The following is a 21,146-nucleotide window of genomic DNA, read 5'->3' on the forward strand; positions in this document are numbered from 1 at the left end:
TAACGGCCTTTGTTTCTGTCATCTTCCTGTGAACAGATTTTGGAATTTGACTTGAGGGGGATACCACTGGACTCTTCATCTTCCCTGGTGATTGTTGTCAAAGATTTCGAGACAATTGGGCAAAATAAGTAAGTTGCTTCCAGAGAACTTTTTAGATCATTTTATATATTATTTGTATTGTTGAATTACACATTATAGCCTTTTACTTGGCATATCTGTCTGTAGTACTTTTAATGTACTAGGGTTTAAGTTCCATGCCCCTGCGCTCTCACCCCTTCATGAGGCATGCCAGATGTGGTTATTCAGTCACCGGACGTTCCAGGACTATACTGTGTTCAACACTCAGCCATTATGAGTCTGTCAATCTCCCACCTTCTTTGCCAACTGTACCCCTTACTTCTAGTTGCAGTTTTATCTGACATGCAGCTATGTTAGGTATAAAAAATTGTTTTCTGCTTGTGTGTGATTTGCTAGAGCGTGTGTGTGTGTGTGTGTGTGTGTGTGTGTGTGTGTGCCAGCCATAACTTATGGAAAGACAGGTTACTCTTAACAATGGTTATAAGCTGGATGTACCGCTATATTAATGACAGATTTGAGAGAAAAAGAGAATCCAATGCTCAATTCCATGGGAGTTATAAAAAAACACCTTTTTAAAAATAACTTTCAGTGTTAGTGTATATAAAAATGCAAGTCTTGCCTCTGTCACACTGTACAATCAGAAGGCTACACTGAGAGGGATTAGTGAGTTTGAGAGTTAGACCATGTGTCCTGGTTTGCTTGGCTACCTCCAGGCACAGTGACTACTAGTGCTTGGTTTGCTGTCGACGGGGGCTTGGCTTAGACGGTAAGTTCTATGGGCAACGTAATTGCTGGGCTCTTGTGCTCACTGGTGTCAGAGTCAGAAAGTCTTGACAAACATCTGCTCCCCAGATAATGCTTTGTTGAGGAGTGTATGTGTGTGTGTGTAATGTGTAGTATATAGTATGAGTGTGTAGTATGCATGTATAGTGTGTATGTGTAGTATGTATGTATAGTGTGTAGTGTGTATGTGCAGTGTGCATGTGTGTATGTGTGTATATATGTGTATACTGTGTATATGTGTACTTATAGTATGTGTTCATGTGTGTAGTGTGTATGTGTAGTGTGTGTATGTGTGGTGTGTACTATGTGTATGTGTATGTAGTATGCAGTGTGTATGATAAGCAATGTATGTGTATAGTGTGTGTAGTATAGTGTGTAGAGTGTGTATATGTGTGTGTGGTACATAATATCTGTATGTGTTGTGTATAGTGTGTAGTGTGTAATATCTATGTGTGATGTACTCTCAGTGAAAAGCATGTGGAGGTCAGAGGCTGACACTGAAATGAATGTCTTCCTCAATTGTTTTTCTATTTCCTTTCATTATTATTATTATTATTGTTATTATTATTATTATTATTATTATTAGTGACTCTCACAATTCTTGGGCCTTCTGTTTAGACAAGGCCAGCTGTCCAGTGAGCCCCAGGATCCACTTATAACTGACCCCAAGCATTAGGGTTACACTGTACCACCAAGCCTGGCTTTGTATATGGGCAGTGGTGATCCTAACTCATGCTTGTATACCAAGCAGCTTACTGACTGACCATCTTTCCAGCTCCAGAATTATGGGCCTTTAAAATGAATTCTATCACTCATGCCCCTTATAACTAAAAGTTCTATTTAAACTGTTTATTAAATTATATATTCTGGAATTATGTGTTTTGGAATGGTCTGGTTCTACTCACTTAAACTAAAAACTAATGTAATATTTTGTTTGTTTTAGAGTTAGGGTCTCAGGTGATCCAACTGGCCTCAAACTTGCTGTGTGGGGGAAGCTGTCCTTGAACTTAAGTGCTGGGATGATAGGGTGCGGCACCACGCCCAGCTGGAATCTAGCCTTTTAAGGTTATGTTGCAAATCGTAGTTTCAAACCATCATCTGAAGAGTAATCTTCCTCCCCAGCCTCCAGAAGAGAGTTTTGGTTCCCGTAATCCAGTGCTCTGAGGAAGTGGTTAGTACGACCCCACAGCAGCCTCAGACCGTCACAAGAAATATATTCGCCCTTTTTCCCTTGTGCTCCTCTCCACAAATGGAGACACAAATGTCAGCGTTCTAGACAAGCCCCTCCACTAGGAAGAGTTAGAGGGCTCGCTCACGTGCGCCACAGAGAAGTTAGCCCTACTGTTTTAATCCAGCATGTCTGAGATGGCGTCATTTCAGCATGAGATCAATGTGCCCTAAACCGTCAGGGTATGCACGTGCAGCCTATGAAATCCAGTCTGCATTCTGTGCGGACCTCTCATTCCAGGCATTCTGTTTGTGTGCTTCTTCAGAGTGGCTGTGCAGTCTCTCTGAATCTCTGCATTCTTTTCTCTAGTCGGAACAAAGAAGTATGATGGATTCTGTTATAAGCAGACCCACTTACATTTTGGAATTCTCATATCTTGCTTACTACAGGTTTTCATAAACAACTGTTTATTTCAGGGGTTGGGGAGGGCATGCTGTGTCGCTGTATGATGTCTAAGGGACAGCTTTCAATAGTTTGCTCTCTCCTACCACATGGGCACCAGGGATCCAACTCAGACAATTAGGCTTAGCAGAAAGCACCTTTATCTGCTGAGCCTTCTCTTCATCCTCGCTGTTTTTTTTTTTTTTTTTTTCTTTTGTTTTGTTTTGTTTTTGGTTTGTTGAGACAAGAGCTCATGTAGTCCAGGTTAACCTGTAATCCCTTGTCAAGAATGCTCAGTGAGTAACTCAGAACTCTTTTAACTCTTAACTATACATATGTATACACAAACACACACACACACACACACACACACACACACACACACACATACACATATTTGGTGGATGGAACAGAACCCCAAAAACCACATTTTTATTTCTTCTATGGCAGTTTAATGCCTTCTTAGACAAAAGCTCTTTATAAACTTACCTCATAGATAGAATGCTACACAAAAGGGAAGTTACAGAAGGATGTTGGTAGTAAGTTCAAAGCAGTCTTTTATTCTACGAGCTCATTATAAGTTCAGAGCAACAGTTTCACATGGTCCGGCTTTACCACAGTGCATACCTATGGCTTTTTCCTTGGACCTGACCTAGAAGGAGTGTTTTTTTTCTTGATCACAAATTTGTCCCAAGCCTATTTTTCTTCTTAGTGTAATTTATGAAAGAAAGCTCATTGTACTCCTTATTATGAAGCCTTTACTCACTATTCTATGAGGAGGGGGCATATTCTATTCTTGATTCTAACTTTATTACATTTTTTTTCTGGCCAAACAACTAAAACCATTAAACTTTCTCTTAAAACTTTCTTCCTAAAATCGTTTGGATCAAACCAGGAATTCTATAAAGTCATTGATCCATCTAGAATTAATTCATAAAAATTCTTCTTCATGTTCATTTGCAGGAAATTTGTCCAACAGGGTGAGCTGTTGTCCAGGAATCACTGGGCTATGTAATAATAGTGGCAGGAAAGGCATTTCAGCGTGAGAAGCAGTCCTGTGAGGAAGTCTCTGGGGCTGTGCCTCTTAGAGCACACTCAATGCAGCCATGCAAAATGGCGGGTCTCCAGGAAACTCACTTGCTTGCCATAGCTTTTCCTAGATGGCTTCTGCCAACCCCTTCTGTAACTGAGGTTGACTGTCAAGTTCCTTCCCTTCTGCCTTCACCTCTCAAGTCCTAGGATTACAGGCATGCACCACCATGGTCAGTTTTACGCCATGCTAGGGAATGAACCCAGGCTTAATGTATGCTAGGCAAACACTTCACCCTTTGAACTACATCTCCAGACTGTGGCTGAGATATGTTGCTCTTGTTTCTGGTGCAAAAAACAGACGAGAACGTGTTCTGCTCTCGTGTGAAACTAGGTAAAACATGAAGCTGACCCTCGTCACTCTTACATCTCTCCCCCTTCTTTCCACCACTGACTAAGGCACCCAGTGTCCTTCCACTCCAGGGCTTCCATGGGATACCCACTGAGCCTGCCCTTCCAGTTAGGCAGGGCACTCTCTGCAGTTCTTTTCTTCAGAGAAACTCACCTGGCCTATGATTCCATGTCTTTCAAGGTCCTACATCAGGTGCTGTCTGAAAACCTCAACTAATCAGTGGTAACTGGGTGGGGGGAGCTTCTGGGTCATCTTAGTTAGGGTCAGGGTCACTATTGCTGTGATGAAACGCATTAACCAAAAGTAACTTGGAAGAAGGGCTGCGTTTCACTTAACAGTTCCACATAACAGTTCATCTTCAAAAGCAGTAAGGGCAGGAACTCAGAAGGGCAGGAACCTGAAGGCAGGAGCTGATGCAGGGAGCATGGAGGGATGTTGCTTACTGTCTTGTCTCTCATGGCTTGCTCAGCCTGTTTTCTTATGGAACCTAGGACAGCATCCCAGGGATGGCCCCACCCACAATGGGTTGGGACCTTCCCCATCAATTACTAATTATGAAAATGCCCTATAGCCAGATTTTTTTTGAGACTTTTTTAAAAAACTCAGTTTGAGTTCTTTCAGAGGACTCTAACTTCTGTCAAGTTGACATAAAACTCACCAGCAAATGTCATCATCCCAGACACACTTAGTTTCACTCACTTGAAAAAAAAAATAAACAAAATGAATTTTAGGCTCTTAGGACCTGTCATGGGAGCAAATGTTTTCAATGAGATCAGCTTTCTACCCTAAAGATTTCTCTGTACACTTACTGTCCTGAAAGTCTGGCCTGAGTCAGCTCAGCTTGGAGCAGAGGGTGTGTCTCCAGTGTCTCTGTATTTACTCTACTAAGAACATATCCCGGACAGTACAGAACCTTTAGCTCTATAGGCATTTTCACCAGTCCAAATCTATGCCAGTCAGATTACCTGTGCATTTTAGGGGTAAAAGCCATCTGGGAATAAGCTGTCTGCCTGTACAAAGTAGCCGAATATTTGGTTTGTCTGCTAGGGACCTGGCCTCAGGGATCTGCTGGCTGCCCAAGGAGGAATGGCTTTTCAAGGTGGGGCTGAGGTTTTTCTACCAGTTTAAGAATGTTCTCTGGGCTGACTTAGAGGTTGCCATGGTCACTGGAAGTACAAACACAAGTTCCCACTTGGCTTCTGCTGTTCCATTGCTTAGGGCCTGTCAGCAAACAGCGCCAGGCAGCTTGGGCTGGCCTGTGCGAGGTGGCCACACCCACAGGGATCAGCCTTGCCTGCTGAGCATTAACTCAGCTGCAGGGCTATTGCTCCAGGCTGGGAGTCTGTTGGTTGTTTTATATCGCCTCTGCCTGCTGCTCATGGTCATCTGACTAGCCGTTCAGACTGAATGAGGGTGGGAGAGGAGCGGAGAGCCTCCCCCTTTGAGGAGACACATGAAGGGATATTTTTAGAAGTCCATTCTGAGACGTTGGAGTGGAAGGATTTGTTCAGACAAAAGATAGTTCCCTCTACACACAAGCGATGACCTCACTTGTTAAGGACTTAGGGGAGAGCCATGGCTAGACCAGTACCTGCATTCAGATACCCCATAAGCCAGGGACTCTTCCGAGCAGGTTGGTAACCTGCTCAGGTAGCTCAGGTTCACTCAGCAAGCCTGAGAATGGGTCAGGTCATTTACATCCAGACTTAATGTTGTTTTTTTAATGTTAATTTTTGTTATTCTGGAAGACTCTGACCTGCTGTAACAAGACTGTAGGTAGAGTGATGAATTTGTTCTTTGCTAAAATTGAAGCAGGTTTTCTCTCCCTAATTTTAAGAAACAACAACAGAACAACACTCTCAGTTCAAAGTATTTCTGTCTTTCCTGGGGCTCCTCCCTTAAGAAGGCTTTTTTTTTTTTTTTCCTTTTCTTTTTTCATTTTCTTTTTTGTACTGCTAAATAGTAAGTGACTTTTCTTCCTACACTGCACTGACCTTAGAAGAGAGAGGAGACTCGAGGCTCAGAGACTTTAAGGACCCCGGTCCTTGTCATCCACTGGAGTTCCTATAGAACAATGCCTGGGCTCCTGGACGGGCAGGAATGAGAGAGATTTCCAGGTCTTCGAATGTGCATGTGCACGCACACATACATATACACATGCATACACATTAGAACAAGAAGCCCAGGAGAAGATGGCACCAAGCAGGGACTCTACATCCGCCCACTCTGCGTGGGATGCTTTCCCTTACATTGCAAATGTGACATCTTGTCGCTGGTCCTCAGCACCTCGGATCCCCGAACCGTAGCCCAGACATCGGACCTCTCACCGGATCACCACACTGTTCTACAAAGCTCTTAATGAGCATAGGGACGGTGTGGGAAAGAAGATATAGACCAGGTCTAAGATGGGAACTTAGCACATGTTATTCCCTACAGGTGCCTGTTTAGCTCGGCATTCTGCTCCATCTTCAAGGCCCTTGTATACGTTGTTTATTTTTCCTGTGCTAGCCTGTCGACTCCACATGCATCTCAATCAATGCACGAACAGTGTAGCAATGCCTAAAATGCGTGGAACTCTCAACAAGTGTTTTGTTGAAGGAATGAGTTAACAAGTGTGATTCTGATACTCCTACATGGGTGACATTTAATATTGACAGTCACCTTGTGGCTGTCCATGACAGGCCACTAGTAACAGGTCACTTGTGAAGAATCCGTCCACCTCAGCTCTATGGAGCAGTTCTTAGACAACTTGTTTTCGGCTACAAAGGGCTCGGGACGGTTCTAACGCAAGGGCCACAGCACCCTCAGAAAGCTGGTGCTCTTTTGTAGAGCTGAAGACCAGGATCACGGAAAGGCAGAGGATGGATGCTAACTGCTGAGATTCTGGAGACAGAGCGAGTCTGGTCAGATACAGCTCTCAGTTATTAGGGGATGGCCTAGGACAAGTTCTTACTGTCTTCCAGCATCAGGATCCTCATCCTTAAAGTACCAATAGTTAAGTGGATCTACTTAAGTGAGGACATTATTACAGGGTATATGTTTACCCTTCCACTCAACACAATTAAAAACCTGTGCACAACACAGGTGGGCTGTGGTGTTCAGATATCAGATGTTCCTGACACCGTGCTGTGGTCCTGAGAGAGCGAGGGAAACCATGTGAACCAGCTGAGTACCCTAGCATAGTGCAGGGAGAGGGTCCCAGGCAGATTCTGACTGTCTCCCAGAGCCAGCCAGATGCAGGCGGGGTTTTAGGGATGCCAGGAAGCTGAAGTCAAGAAGACAGGGAGAGGAGAATAGCGGCTGACCACGAATGGTGGACAGGCTGTGGAGTTCCAGTCTGTAGATCAGGAAAGATGGAGGAGGGTGTGGGCAGCAGAGATGAGAAATTATAAACAGGAACCAAATAGGGCTGCTGAAGGAAAATGACAGTGTGTGTGGTAAATGACTGTGATCACCACTGCAAGAACCTATGTTTCCAATGTTCTTTTCCCATTTGCATGTGTGTATGTGTTCATGCAAACCCACTACTGCATCCCCCAACCCTCTCCCACCACTTACACACAGTGAAGTTAACAACAGTATTAGGATGTCAGTCTCTGGGCAAAGCTCTGGTTTGCTATATTGTGCATAAGAAAAAGATATCAGAAAATCCAGTAATACTCCTAAAAGGAAAATTAACAAGTTCTTACATAAGAAAGTGCAAAGGGGTCGGCCGCCTGATCCCAGAGTTTGCTGTGATTTCCTTTTGCCATTCAGTGGTTGGGTGACTCTTGAGATGTTCCTTCACCTTCACAAGAGGAACTACAGTACTTCCTCACTGAAAGCTTGCTGGGGCGCATCGATACAATTAGAAAAACACTAATTCTCTGATACATTCTCTGTGTTTTGTGGGTTTACAGAAATCTAGGGATTAGGCTACAGCAATTCCACATTTAACTGATTTGAATCTTTGTAACAACTCAGTCAGACAGTCATAGCCTCATTTGACAAATGAGAGAAATAGGACTCAAGAGGTTCAGCAAATCACTAAGGTCACCCAGCTCCTTCAGTGGCAATGAATGGAATTAACTGGGGATAATTAAGTCTTCATTTACAGAGCCCAGAGCCTCTGAGGTTCTTTCTCCTTCTGTGTGTATGTGAGTGTGTGCACACACACTCTCTAGTTGAGCGTCACGGTGAGAGGACAGCCTAGTAAACACAAGTAAGCACACATGTATGCGCACATACATGTAGTATGTTGGCATGTGTGTACATATACACGTAGTATGTAAGCACACATGTGCTTGCAAACACATAGGATGCAAGCATGCATGTGTGCACACACACATGGTTTTGGGATAGATGAAATAGAAAATGAAAATTGCAAAGTTGTGAAATAGACAAACTTCCCGGGCAAAAGTGCTTTACAGTTGGAGAAAACAGGAAATCTGTGGTTTAAAATGAAAAGAAAAATTCTTTTCTGGGAAAACGTGTGGTCCTGCTTGTGAGACATTTTGGTTCTTTGTGTGTCAGAGACCTTGCTTTTCAGCAGATGTCCTGTTATGTCACATAGCTTTGAAGCTCCCTCCTGAGAATGATGTAGGTGCTCAGACCTCAGTCCTCTCTTGAGAGGGAATGGCTCCGTCAGCTGTATGAAAACCTGAGTAGATGCAGGGTGCTGTGCAAACAAACAACCCCCCCCAAATCCATCCCCTCATTTCCATCAGAGCGGCACACGTATATGAAGACTAGCACTGTTGCTCTGAGTATCTCTGAATACTGGAGAGGTGTAAGCATCCGCTGTCAGAAACCTAGACAAACACGTCTGTGTACTTCCACAGTGTTAGGACTTACGGAATAACAGGGAAGTCATAAGGTATGGTGGCTTCCTTGGCAGCAATTTGCCAGGTACTTCCACTTTCCTTGATGGCTAGGACCAAGACAGTCACGGGATCTTTTATTCCAACCTTAATTACTAATATCAACTCTCAGATCACATGTTATCCATCACACAGTAAAGACCTATCTACTTGTGTGTGTGTGTGTGTGTGTGTGTGTGTGTGTGTGTGTGTGTGTGTGTGCATGTTACATTACAGAATGGTTATAAAAAATTAGAGACGAGGTATTTCAAAGAACTCCTTAAGTCTGAAGCTGGGAAACTGAGAGAAGCGCAAAGGAGCCCTGATGGGTCTGAGACGGGACTCACACCAGCTGCAGAGGAGGCTGGAGAAGCTTTGAGACCGCTGGCCGCTGGCCATAAAGACGCTGCTGCAGGACCTAAGCGGAGCATCAACAGTGAGATGAGGAGAAGGGCGAGACCTGGTCTGGGAAGAGGAACATCTGAGTAGATGGACAGAGAGCAGGTCCAGGTGGGTGAGCGGACAAATGGGCGAATGTCAGCAGCAGCAGCAGTGGGAGTGGGGCCCGCTGATACTGAAGCCCTGAGGGCAGATGGAAGTTTCTGCCTGTCTCTCCCTAGGCCACAGAGCAGGTAGTCCAGTGACAAGTCACCATCACAGTGTTAGAGGTCCATCCATATCCGGTGAGGGGGTCAATCCTTCCTTGGTCTGGCGTGTCTGATGAGCGCTTGGCCTTGGTTTTCCTACTGCGGTTTTAATATGCCCCTTCGGTCTCAGCTGGCCCGAGAAATGTATAGGGCCGTACACATGGGAGTCCCAGGAGTAGGTCACTCTTCGGTCTGTCCTGTGAAGATGGTGTCAGACAGATGGTGCTATTCCCAGGTCCACCTAGATGCAGAGTCATCCTGCTTCCTCAAAATGGAATCAAAAGCTGCCTGGGAATGGAATCTCTCAAGGCAAGATGCAGCCTAAAGAAACTACTGTTTTACACAATATGGGGGTAACTTAAGGCAGTGTACAGCCCGATCCTAATAAGACACTCAACTATAGGACCCGACGAAGGCCAATGAAGTTCCTACAACTCCTGGGGCCTCCATCGTGGTCTTGGGAGAAGGTCAGCATGGAACATGGACCTGGAGAAAGATGTGTGGAGAGCTAAGGGAGAAAAACACTTCATAATAACTGCAGCCAGGATAGGGAAGCTTCAAAAACAATTTTCAGAGGCATTGGACTATCTTTAGTTACAACACCAGTTCACTCACGGACCCCACAGACACTAATGCCTCATGTGTGTCAGCAACAGCTCCAGGCACTGGGGACACCCCACACCTTTTGTGGAGATCACATCAGGGTATAGTTGTTCAGTGGAAAGGCACGGGGCCTGCGTTTGATTCTCAGCCCTGCAAAACAAAGCCAAAGAAAACGGCAAGTGTTAAATAGATATATAGTAGCGTCAGAGGAAGGTCTTCCCAGGGGTTGTGGGGGTTGGTGTAGATACCCCAGTTGGGGCTGAACACTAAGTAGAACTTATTTTCAGTTCTTTGACCAATCGTGCACCTCTGTATTAACTGTTCACTACTGCAGAGAGAAGCATCTGGCCAAGGTGGATGGCAGCACTAATCTATAAGTGTTTAGAGAACAGTTTGACAACATGCTGTCTAGCAAAAACAACAATAGTAGGTTCCTCTCTAGGCCTGGAAAGTCACAGCATTCATTTGACTGATAATTTACATTGATATACAATGTCATTAGATCTCATTTGTCGATCATTGGACTTGTTTCCTGAGTGATCAAAGTCTTGTCTCCAGGCCCCCCATGAGAGTTTCTAGTATGACCATGGATATAAGAGTCATCTCAAGGCTCCAGAGAGGTGAATGGGTAAGAGCATTTGCTTTGTAGAGGACCTGGGTTCGGCTCCCAGCATCCGGGTCACAGCCATCTGTAGCTCCAGCTCTAGAGGACCAAAGCTCCCTCTTCTGGCCTCTATGACCAATAAGAATTCATGGGGTGCACTAATATACTTGTAGGCAAAACACTCATACACATAAAAGAAAAATGAAAGGAAAGAAAAGGATTCGCCTTAAGAAACAGTTCAACTCTGATCTCTGGGAATCTGCACGTACCTGCTGCTGCTGCTGCTGCTATAGGGAACTTTGAGAGGTGCATTCTGAGGGACAGTGGGAAGAGAATCAGAGACTAGTGAGGACGGTCCCCTCTGGTGCAAGTGACTGGGAGAACTGAGGAAGAGCCCTTTGAGGGGCTCTCCCCTTGGCATGGGACTCTGGTACCATGACAGCTCTGTCCAGGAAGAAACCACTCTGTGTCACTTGTTACTGCTTGTTGAGCAGGAGTACCACAGGTAGAGGAGCCAGTGCCAGCTGAGCTCCAGTAGAAGAGAGAGATGGGGTTCAAGACCCCACATGGCTCAGCCATATTGAACTTACAGCCAAGGGGCAGGGAGGGGTCGGTGGAGGTAATATTCCCGAAAGGAAATATATGGGATAGGGAAATTCTGGCTAAACCAACCTAACAGGATTCTTGCTGGAGGCAGGCCAGTCACGTGGAGGAATAAAAAGAGTCGAATCAGCTATTAAATGTGTTCAATCAGATTGAAGAGGTTCCAGGGTGGGAACCTGTTATATTCAGCAGGGTCCTTTGTTAGATCTGTCTAGGAAAAGGTTTCTAGGAGAAAGTTTGGCTTCGCAAAGAGCCTTTGTCTGAGGCCTTGCTTCTCCTGGAAGTCTGGCTTGTCTTAAGGAGCGGCATGCTTAGCTGCCTCCTTATTCTGAGGACCAGGGAGGAATATGATGGGCACTGGTGTGGGCAGTCCATACAAAGTGGTACCGCACTGGCATGGCTCACAGCAGTACATGCCCGGCCAAAATGACAAACTCACGCAGGCAGAGCCAGGGCTTTGGAAGAATGAGATAGCTTGGTGTTTTCAGATCTTCCTCGGGGGACCTGGGAACTGTTGCGGTTTGGAAAGTTATTTTGGCTGCGATTCCTCCCAGAGAATGGCAGGGCTGGCTGTTTACAGTCCCTAGAACGAGAAGCAGCAAGTCTCCAGTTGATTTTCAAGCCTCCAACAGATCTTTTTTTGTGTGTGAAGGGATTTTCCAGCAATCCCCCATGGTGATGTCCCTGTTGCACACAGAAGGGACCTGGTGAGCTGTCTATGTGAGCATCCCAGCTGAGCCATTCAACCAGCAGGGTCCTTACTCACCACAGAGGCATGTGGCTGTGAACAGGGGCCCAGGCTGTGGGGGAAAATTTTTCCATTCCTCTTTTTAAAACCAATTGTATGTTTCCAGATGAACACGGTGATGAGGAGATTCATAACCAACACCACTTAACTAAGTGAGCTAGCCCGGCTCTCAACTCCCCAGGCTCCAGGTATAACATGTAGCTGCCAGGTCATTTCCACTGCTTAGGAGTAGTCTCACGTCGTCCACAGAGGCCTGACTCTGAGTTCCATGTCAGTCACAGACCGAAGGACTAGTGACCTGGGTTTCTTCTGGTGTCCGATGCGTCTGGAGCTTTGTTAGCCCCCTGAGGAGAGCTGTAGAACCCAGACCTTGGCATTTCTTCCATGTAGTTTCCTTTTGGGACGGTGGCCCATCTGTTAGAGCCTTGGGAGCAGTCCATGAGAGACTCTTATTTTTCTGTGAACCGCAGGGCAGATCGTCCCCGTTACCCTCACATCTTATCATCTTGGCCTGTTTACAGTATCTCATTAGTAACGGGGATCCTAGGCCGAGTGTCACCTCCTTTAAAGGAAACCAGCTAATAGTCAGACTGAGCTGTTCCTGCCCCGAGTGTAGGAGGTCAAGTTATCGTTCCCCGTGTCCTCAGCATTTTCTGTATCCAGGCAACGCCCTAGAAAATAGGCCTGGTTGGCTGATCTGCGAGGCGAGGTCAGGCGTAGGACTGCCGGGCTGACAGTCAGCAGGGTCTCTTCAGTTCAGTCAAAGGTCTCCGAAGCTGTATCTGTGTTTGCATCTTTCTCAGCTCAGCCTCACTGTCAAAATAGTTCCAAGATTAGTCATTCCAGGCTTTTCTCAAAACACAGTCTTTGCACGCACATAAGCACACCACACCCCCCCACATACACACGCACACATGCATACACACATCACATACACACACACACACACATCAAGTTTTCTTTTTACATGCCCTCCCCCACAACAAAACCATCAGAATTTTATGATGAGAAAGCAAACCTTAGCAACGGGACTCCATCTTCCTAAAAGAAGGAACTGAGGTTAGAGTACGTAATTGGTTCCTTTTACTGGTCCCCACTCCTGCCCAGTCATCTGTTACTGCCCTTGTCTGGGGAAGGAAACCCAGAAGACAGGATCAGCACAGGTTACCAGCCATTCAGTGCATTCAAAAGTGAGCAGACAGGCTTTGTGTGCACTCAAGTCCGTTCTTTCCGGTTAGCCACAAGCCCTACTGTCCCCACTGTATTGTGTGACTTTACTGTATTTCTTATTCTATCGCTGTCTTCATTTTTGCCTCTATACTGTGTGTGAATTAGTTGTGATTTGTGCCATTGTAATTTTGAAGGCAGAAACCCTGTCTTTCATTATGATGTCTTCAAAACAGTTCCAGAAGTTTTATAAAACACCTCAAAAGCTGGTAAAGCAAGAAAAAAATACTTAACATAGAGTAGTTTTCTAAATATGAGATATGTATGAGATATATCATATGTATAAGCCTAACCTGTGAGGATATATCATATGTATAAGCCTAATGGGAGAGAGAGAGAGAGAGAGAGAGAGAGAGAGAGAGAGAGAGAGAGAGAGAGAGAGAGAGACTTGGGCTACCACAGGAATTATTCTCCACCTGGTGGTTTTGTTCCCTAGGACACTAGGTAATGTGTGAGATGCATTGGTCTGGTCTCAGGTGCTGGCTCAGCCCCACTCCAGGCCTCCGTTCAGTTCCGCATGGCCTAGCCACAACACCTTGCCTGTTCTCAGATAGATTTACCACTGACAAGAGGCCCAAATTCTTCTGGCTCTAGCTGGCTTTGACAAAAGCAAATCAGTACATGTTCAAGTGTGTGATGTTAGTATCTTACTCACAGAATGACTCCCCAAATCACAGACTAAAGGATAACATGCGTTTCCCATCTTACCAGACAAACACCACATTTAGACAAAGCCAGATGGGTTTTCCTTAAAAGAAAAGGAAGAGAACACATTTTAGTCTCTGTGTGTGTTGAGTGTAAGGTATGAATGGCTATTGGAATGTGTGTGTGTGTGTGTGTGTGTGTGTGTGTGTATGGTGAGTGCCTAAGATATGTGTGTGTATGTGTGTGTGTGTGTGTGAGTCTGTGTGAGTGTGTGGTGTGAGTCCCTGTGATATGCATATGTGAGTAAGTGTGTGGTGTGAGTCCCTGTGATGTATGTATGTGAGTAAGTGTGTGGTGTGAGTCCCTGTAATGTGTGTATGTGAGTAAGTATGTGGTGTGAGTCCCTGTGATGTGTATGTGTGTGTGTGTGAGTCTGTGTGAGTGAGTGTGTCTTGTGAGTCCCTGTGATGTGTGTATGTGAGTAAGTATGTGGTGTGAGCCCCTATGATGTATGAAGTGTGTGTGTATGTGTGTGTGTACATGCCACTGTGCACATGTGGAGGCCAGAGGACAGCCTTTGGGAGTCAGTTCTCACTTTCTACCTCACTAAAGAAGGGTGTCGCTTGGTTTAGTTCCGTCTCTGCATACATACCACATGTTAGCTAGCCCGCAAGCTTCGGCCCATGCTTTCCACCGGGCAGAGTGCTGGGGATACTGGGGTGGGCTACCACATCTGGCTCTTAACATGGGTCCCGGGGATCAAATTCAGGTCACTAGGCTTTCTCCCCAACCCTCGGAGATGACTTTTAAGCATGTTATTGTTTGTATTTATCTTTTTAAATTGTTTACGTTGTACTAATTTTTGTGTGAATGGTCATGTGTACAGATAGACAGTTGTGGGGAGACGAGAGGTCAGCCTATGGTGTCACTCCTGAGGAGCAAACTGTCATGTTTTTGAGATAAATTCTCCCCCTCACTGGCCCCCAGGCTATCTGATTGGTTAGGTTGACTGGACAGCAAGCCCCAGGGACTCCTAACCCCATCTTCACCTTTCCAGCACTGGGATTACAAATCTGCACCCCACTTGTAAAGCTTTTACATGGGTACAAAGACTGGACTCAACTCCTTTTGCAGCAAACACGTTACTGACCCCAAACCCCATTTTATTATTCTTAAAAACCTCAACTGGTCCACACCACAGCTGATCACCCCCTTTAAAAACCATGAATCAAAGCTCTCCTGAGGTGTCTGTGAGGGCTGTGGGAGAAAGGTGGGTGGGTAGGGTAGACGTTTTGTCTGGTGAAGGAGGAGTGGGGGGTATCTCTCTGTCCTTATCATGTTAGAGGCATCAAACCCAAGGAAGAAGAAAATGATGCTCACAGTATACAAATTGTCTTAACACGCTAACATTCATTAATGTACTATATAAAGTTTCTATCCATTTTCAGCCCTGTCTAGTGACCCTAACTGCTGCAAGACTCACTCGTCTTTCTGAAGGCAAATGCCTTTTCTGTTGCTGGCTAGGGGCTGTCTTGTGCTATGTGAGAAAAGATGAGGACCTGTGACAGTCCCTGTGTGCTGAGAGCTGTGTGTGTATACAGCCCTGTATCAGAGAGTTCACTCTTCCAGAATCCATGTACAAATAGTCCAGCTTACTGGGAAAACTGTCTGAAACTGCAGTGATGTTCTGGTCTTGTGCAATGGAATCTTCTATTCCCAGAGAGTAAGGCAGGTTAGAACTTGGACTCACTGAGGTATTTGGTGAGTTACAGATTCACACTTATGTTTTTGTCCTGGTTCTAAGGTCTGAGAACCTAGATATACACCTGTACCTCCAAGTATGGTATATCTACACCAACAGCAAGACTTCAAAAAGGATATGTTCACTTTGACTTCAACCTTTACTTTCTTTTTTGCCCCAATGGTGCAAAAGATTGAACTCTAGGCCCTGTGCATACTAGGCAAGGACTGCCCTCCAAACCCACTTTCATAGTTTTAAAGAATATATTCTAAGATGAACGGCATTCTATAAAGTGAAATTTCCTGCCTATTACTTATGCCTGTGAGTACACATTGCCTAGAGTTACATGAAAAAACATCAATCTCTTTGCCATCTGCTATTGTTGGGGATTTGTTTTTTGAGAGACAGGATCTTACTGTGCAGTTCAGGCTAGCCTTGAACACTTGATTCTCCCTGTCCCTGTCTCCTGGATGCTCAGATTATAAGTGTGTACTGCCATGTTTGGTGTGTGTGTGTGTGTGTGTGTGTGTGTGTGTGTGTGTGCGTGTGTGTGTGTGTACATACATATATATGCTCTTCTGCCAGGCATGGTGGTACATGACAATAATGCAAATACTTAGAATGCAAAGATAGAAGAAATTATGAGTTTGTGACCAACGTAGACTATATACTGAGTTCAAGTACATATTGGGTTACTTAGTTCCTGTGTCTTAGCTACTTTTCTATTGCTATGACAAAACACCATGACCAAGGCAATATAGTAAAATAAAACATTATTGGGCTTAGAGTTTCAGGTTAGATAATAGTAGAGCAAAGGCTTGATGGCAGAAACAGCTGAAAGCTCACATCTCAATCTACAAGCAAGAGGCTGAGAGCAGTGCCCACTAGGAATTGCAAGTCCTTTGAAACTTCAAAGCTCTGCCTCCTAATGACATACCCCCTAGTGAGGCCACACCCTCTAATCCTTCCCAAATAGTTCCATCAACTAGGGGCCAAGTTTTTAAACATATGTGCCTATAGAGACCATTTTCATTCAAACTACTCACTCTTTCCCCAGCACAAAACAGAATGAACAGAACTATGAATCTCTCTTGGCCTAGAGATGTAGCTCAGTGGTTATGTGCTTGTCTAGTACCATGTAAGGCCCTGAGTAGCATCACAAACACAAAAACCATCTCCTCCACAACTTGGGGCTTAATGCTTAGTTTTCTATTTTAATGTTAGTGATATTCTGTTTTATAACATTACTCATCATTAATATGTCATTGCAAATGTAGGCGAGTTAGAAGTAATCAGACATTCTTCCTATTTCTCTATCCCAACTTTGTGGCCTGCACATTAAGCTAAAAGCACACCCCAACTTTGTGCCTCTCTGGTCCCCTCCTCCACCCACATTCCAGGTCACCTCCTCCAAGTTTAGACAATTTTTCATGGATTATTTTTTTTCACCTTTACGCATGTTAATATAAAGTAACTCTCAGTGGATGTGGGTTCTTTAAAAAAACTTTTAAAACATGTGTTAATTAAATAAAAATTTCTATATTCGTTAGCAATAGTTGTAGACTTCTTCACTCTTTCTACTATTCCACAAAGACCTTTTAAGTGCCTGCCATGGGACTGGAGCAGTGAGCAGAAGAGGCAACTGGCGTGTCCGGGGAGCATATGCTAGAGACAGAGTTGCGTTTTCTCCTGTTTTCAGTCTTGTGCCACAGGGAGCAGGAGCAGGGGTGATAGAGACCTGGGTGATTCCAGGGCCCAGGAAGAGAGAGCAGGGAGTGCATCCTCATTCAAACAGCTGCTGCAAAGTGTATAGGCTAACAAGTCAGTCCCGTCGACATCTAGAAGCCCAGTCTTAGAGTAACGCTTCAGAAAGGTTGACTTGGGGAAATATTCAGTGGGCAGTTTTTGGGTCCCCATCACAGAGGACCGCTTTCTTTGCTTACTGAAGTCTTCCTTACATCTCCCTATTTCTGGATCCTGGGGGCCGGTATTCAGTTGTACCCTCATTCCCTCATTCATGATGGTCAGAATTCCAGGGGCATTACAGTTTGAACCTCAGATGAGTCCTTGTCATGGGGAAGGAACACATATTCTGCTCACTGTGAAATACTCCGCTGGCCCACATTAGTTATCTTGTGGTTTTAATGACAATACTATTGGAGATGTCAGGGTCAAAGCCTGGGCTCAGGCCACCCTAACAAGTGAGGCTCAGCCACTCCTCCTGGGAAGCCAATGAAAGAGACACATAATAGCAAAAGGCAGAGAAAGGAGGTTTTTTTCTGTGAGAACACAGTGGGAAGAGAAACAAATAGAGGTAAACGGACTCCCAACTCCATCTTTGGGGTGCTGATGTGAGGTTTAAGTCTAATAGGGGGTGACAGGTATGAAAAACTAAGTAATCCTGATCAAGGTGTGGTCCCATCCATCACTGACCTATCACTGTTAATCTCTGATACAAGGTAGTCTGACAGTTGTCACAATTATGGGAAGTTTCTTCCTGGAGGACAAGTTCCTTTTCTGGCTGGTACAATGTTTTAACTTTTTTTCTTTTCTTTGCACAAGGCCCCTAGAGAATCCCAATTTCTTGGGTACCATTGTTTCAGTAGTCTGATGGTTAAGGAAAGGATGTATGTCTCTTTAGAGTACCTGCCTTCCTGCCAGAGCATATACAAGGATAAACGAATGTGAGGGTATTGGATATTCTAATGGCCCGTGGATGCTCCCACTTGAGCTGCCGTGTGCTTTCTTGTTTCCCCTGCAGATTAATTGGCACAGCAACTGTCTCCCTGAAGGACCTGATCGGGGACCAGAACAGATCTTTGCCCTACAAACAGACCTCCCTGCTAAACGAAAAGGGACAAGACACTGGGGTGAGTGCTTTTCTGTGGAAAGACAGAGCAAGATGGTTTAAAAAAAAAAAAACCATTTAGGAAAGACTTTAGTTTGACAATCAGCTCACTACACAAAATACTGGAAGTTTATTTTTATGATAAATGAATCCATTTGACAATGATATGAACCTTAGCTTCAATTTTCAGTCACAGAATCAGCAAATTTGAGGTTTGATTTTATTCGACAGAATTCCATATGGTAAGCAGGACCCCTCTGATTTTACCTCAGTGATGTCCATGTAAGTGTTGGCACCTAGCTCTGGAAATCAAGCCTTCCGGTTGGGTATCTAACATACCAAAGGTGTGCATTACCTTGTGTTAAGATGGCAATATCATTGTGTTTATCACCACACTGCTACTGAACGTCTTCTGATCCCAGCCCCTCTATATGAGTATATATTGTCTGACATAAAATCAGAATTCAAAGTTCCCAGCAGTTGGGAGGTCAAGGTAGGATGATTTCTGAGAGTTTCATCTATTCGTGAATCCCAAAAAGTCAGGAATACCTAATGATACTCTGGGTCTAAAAAACATCCAAAATATGTTTTAAAAATTGACTAAGTAACGCAGGTGTAGATGCTATATGACTACTGAGAAGTCTTCAAATGCTGTCATGCTCAGCCTATGACCTCTAACCCATTTTCAAACCAATTTACCTTCCTTGTGAATCTGGGCTTTTTTTATATACTAGAGGCATCACTGTAAGTGCAAACATAGGGGAGGCCTCTCGGAATCCAAGGAACAGGATGCCAGTGAGGCTGTGCTGATCTCCGAGGCCAGCCATAAATCAGGATTCTGATCATAACACACACATTCAAAACGCTCTCTGCCATCTGACTACCCAAAACCCATAGGAGAGGAATGGTGTCATGGCAAGACAGGATGCCATGGTTTTGTTTTGTTTTTGGATTGCTGGGTTTTTGTTGTTGTTTGTCTTCTTGTTATTTGTTTTTGGTACACATGTACACACACACACACACACACACACACACATATAAGATATATAAGATGGGCACTGCCCCTGAGGTCCCCTCACCCCCACTGAGGTCACTAAGCATCCCTAGGAGTTCTGAAACAACTGGGACCACCGCATGTAAAATAGCAATGTGCTCGGTTTTAAAGCACAATTTCTCATGTTATGTTTGAGCCCCGTGGTGCCTGCACACAGCCTTCATACTGAACCTTGGTCTGTTCACTGAGTAGTCACAGATGCTGCTTTTGCGACTGGTTATTTAATACACACATCCATATACATATTATGGACATTATGAGCCAAAATATTCATAATATCCTGCTCAGTGTCCCCAGGCCAGTCTCAGGCATGGAATGTGCTGATCCGCGAGGGATCATTCACTGATCAGCAGACAAGAGAAAACAAGAGCGATACAGATGTATGTGTCTCTACATGCATACGTGAGAGTCATTAGCCACAGCAAAACCAATAAATGAAGGAGGAGGGCCCACTTAGATTTGGACTTCAGATAGACAATGAGTCACTTTTAGTGTAGTTGTGTCCTAAGTATTAGAATATCTTATCCTGTATTTCATATTCTTTAGTTGTTTTTACTTTTTATTTTACGTAAATGGGTATTTTGCTTGCATACGGTGGCCACAGAGGCCAGAAGAAGGTGTCTGAGACTGGAGTTTCAGTACGGCCCGTGAATGCTAGGAATCAAATCTGGGTCCTCTGAAGAGTAGTTGGTGCTCTTAACCACTGAGCCATCTCTCCAGCCCTTCCTTGTATTTTATCTTCTAACCTGATGTATGTGGGGTCTGGGGTGGAGAATCCTCATATGTAAAGGATTTCCTTTGTCTTTCCCCACATCAGGAATTAATATGCCTTTCATTTATGAAATGATTGTGATAGTCAATGGGCATGTGTTTGGTGAGATAAAAATTAGCAACCCTTCTTCAAGGTTGAGGATAGAGTTCAGTGGAAGAACATTAGCATATCAGGGGCTCTGGTTCCCATCCTTGCTCCTTTAGGAGAAGGGCAGGTTTGCTTGTTTTGTTTTTAACTTTTCTACCAAACTTTTTTGAAGTACTATAGGTGTGTGAAGTATAAAGACAAGCTCTGTGCTGTTGCCTTTTTGTTTGATTCCTAGGTTTCCTGGGATCACAGTTAACGTATGGGGAGATGACAACTACATTTAATTACATGATTTGTGCATTTGTCTTTTCTTTAATCAGACCCAGTTCCCCTTTCATTCTCTCTTATGATTGTGCTATTATATACTGCTTTGTTAGTCATAAAATTAGTCCAACATAACATTGCCTTTCCCACCTTTGTGGTCTCACTTTCATGCCCAGCCCTTCCAATACATCTACCCACGATGAACTAGTCTGTAATAGTCTCTCCCCTGCGCTGACTCTCTGTGCAATGAATTCTTTCTTCTCAGGCCACCATTGACCTGGTGATCGGCTATACCCCACCTTCAGCTCCACATCCAAATGATCCAAGCGGGACCAGTGTGACAGGTGTGGGAGGTAAGCTGACCCTCCTTATGGCCCTCTCATGCCAAAGAGACTGTTCCCCCAGGGGAATTGGCTAACCATGCTAAGAGACTCTCTAGACAAACTCTGCCTTTACAGTGCCCACAGCTCCCCACCCACCAGACAGGTGCAATTATTTACAAAATGTCTTCCCAGCAGAGAGGAGGATGAAACAGCTCCAAAGGTGGGCACTCT

General features: G+C 44.6%; 1 protein-coding gene across 2 annotated transcripts in view; it reads left to right on the plus strand.

The window, feature by feature from the left end:
- Nucleotides 1–21,146, plus strand: part of MYOF (myoferlin) — a 138,685-nt gene that overhangs the window by 23,654 nt on the left and 93,885 nt on the right. For both annotated transcript variants that reach the window (XM_080912654.1, XM_080912655.1), the window contains exons 3-5: nucleotides 37–128; nucleotides 18,329–18,437; nucleotides 20,858–20,945. In XM_080912654.1, the coding sequence (XP_080768780.1) occupies nucleotides 37–128; nucleotides 18,329–18,437; nucleotides 20,858–20,945 (289 nt within the window). The remainder of the gene's footprint in view (nucleotides 1–36; nucleotides 129–18,328; nucleotides 18,438–20,857; nucleotides 20,946–21,146) is intronic.

This window comes from Micromys minutus (assembly GCF_963924665.1).
Source record: "Micromys minutus genome assembly, chromosome: 2".
Classification (NCBI taxonomy): Eukaryota; Metazoa; Chordata; class Mammalia; order Rodentia; family Muridae; genus Micromys; species Micromys minutus.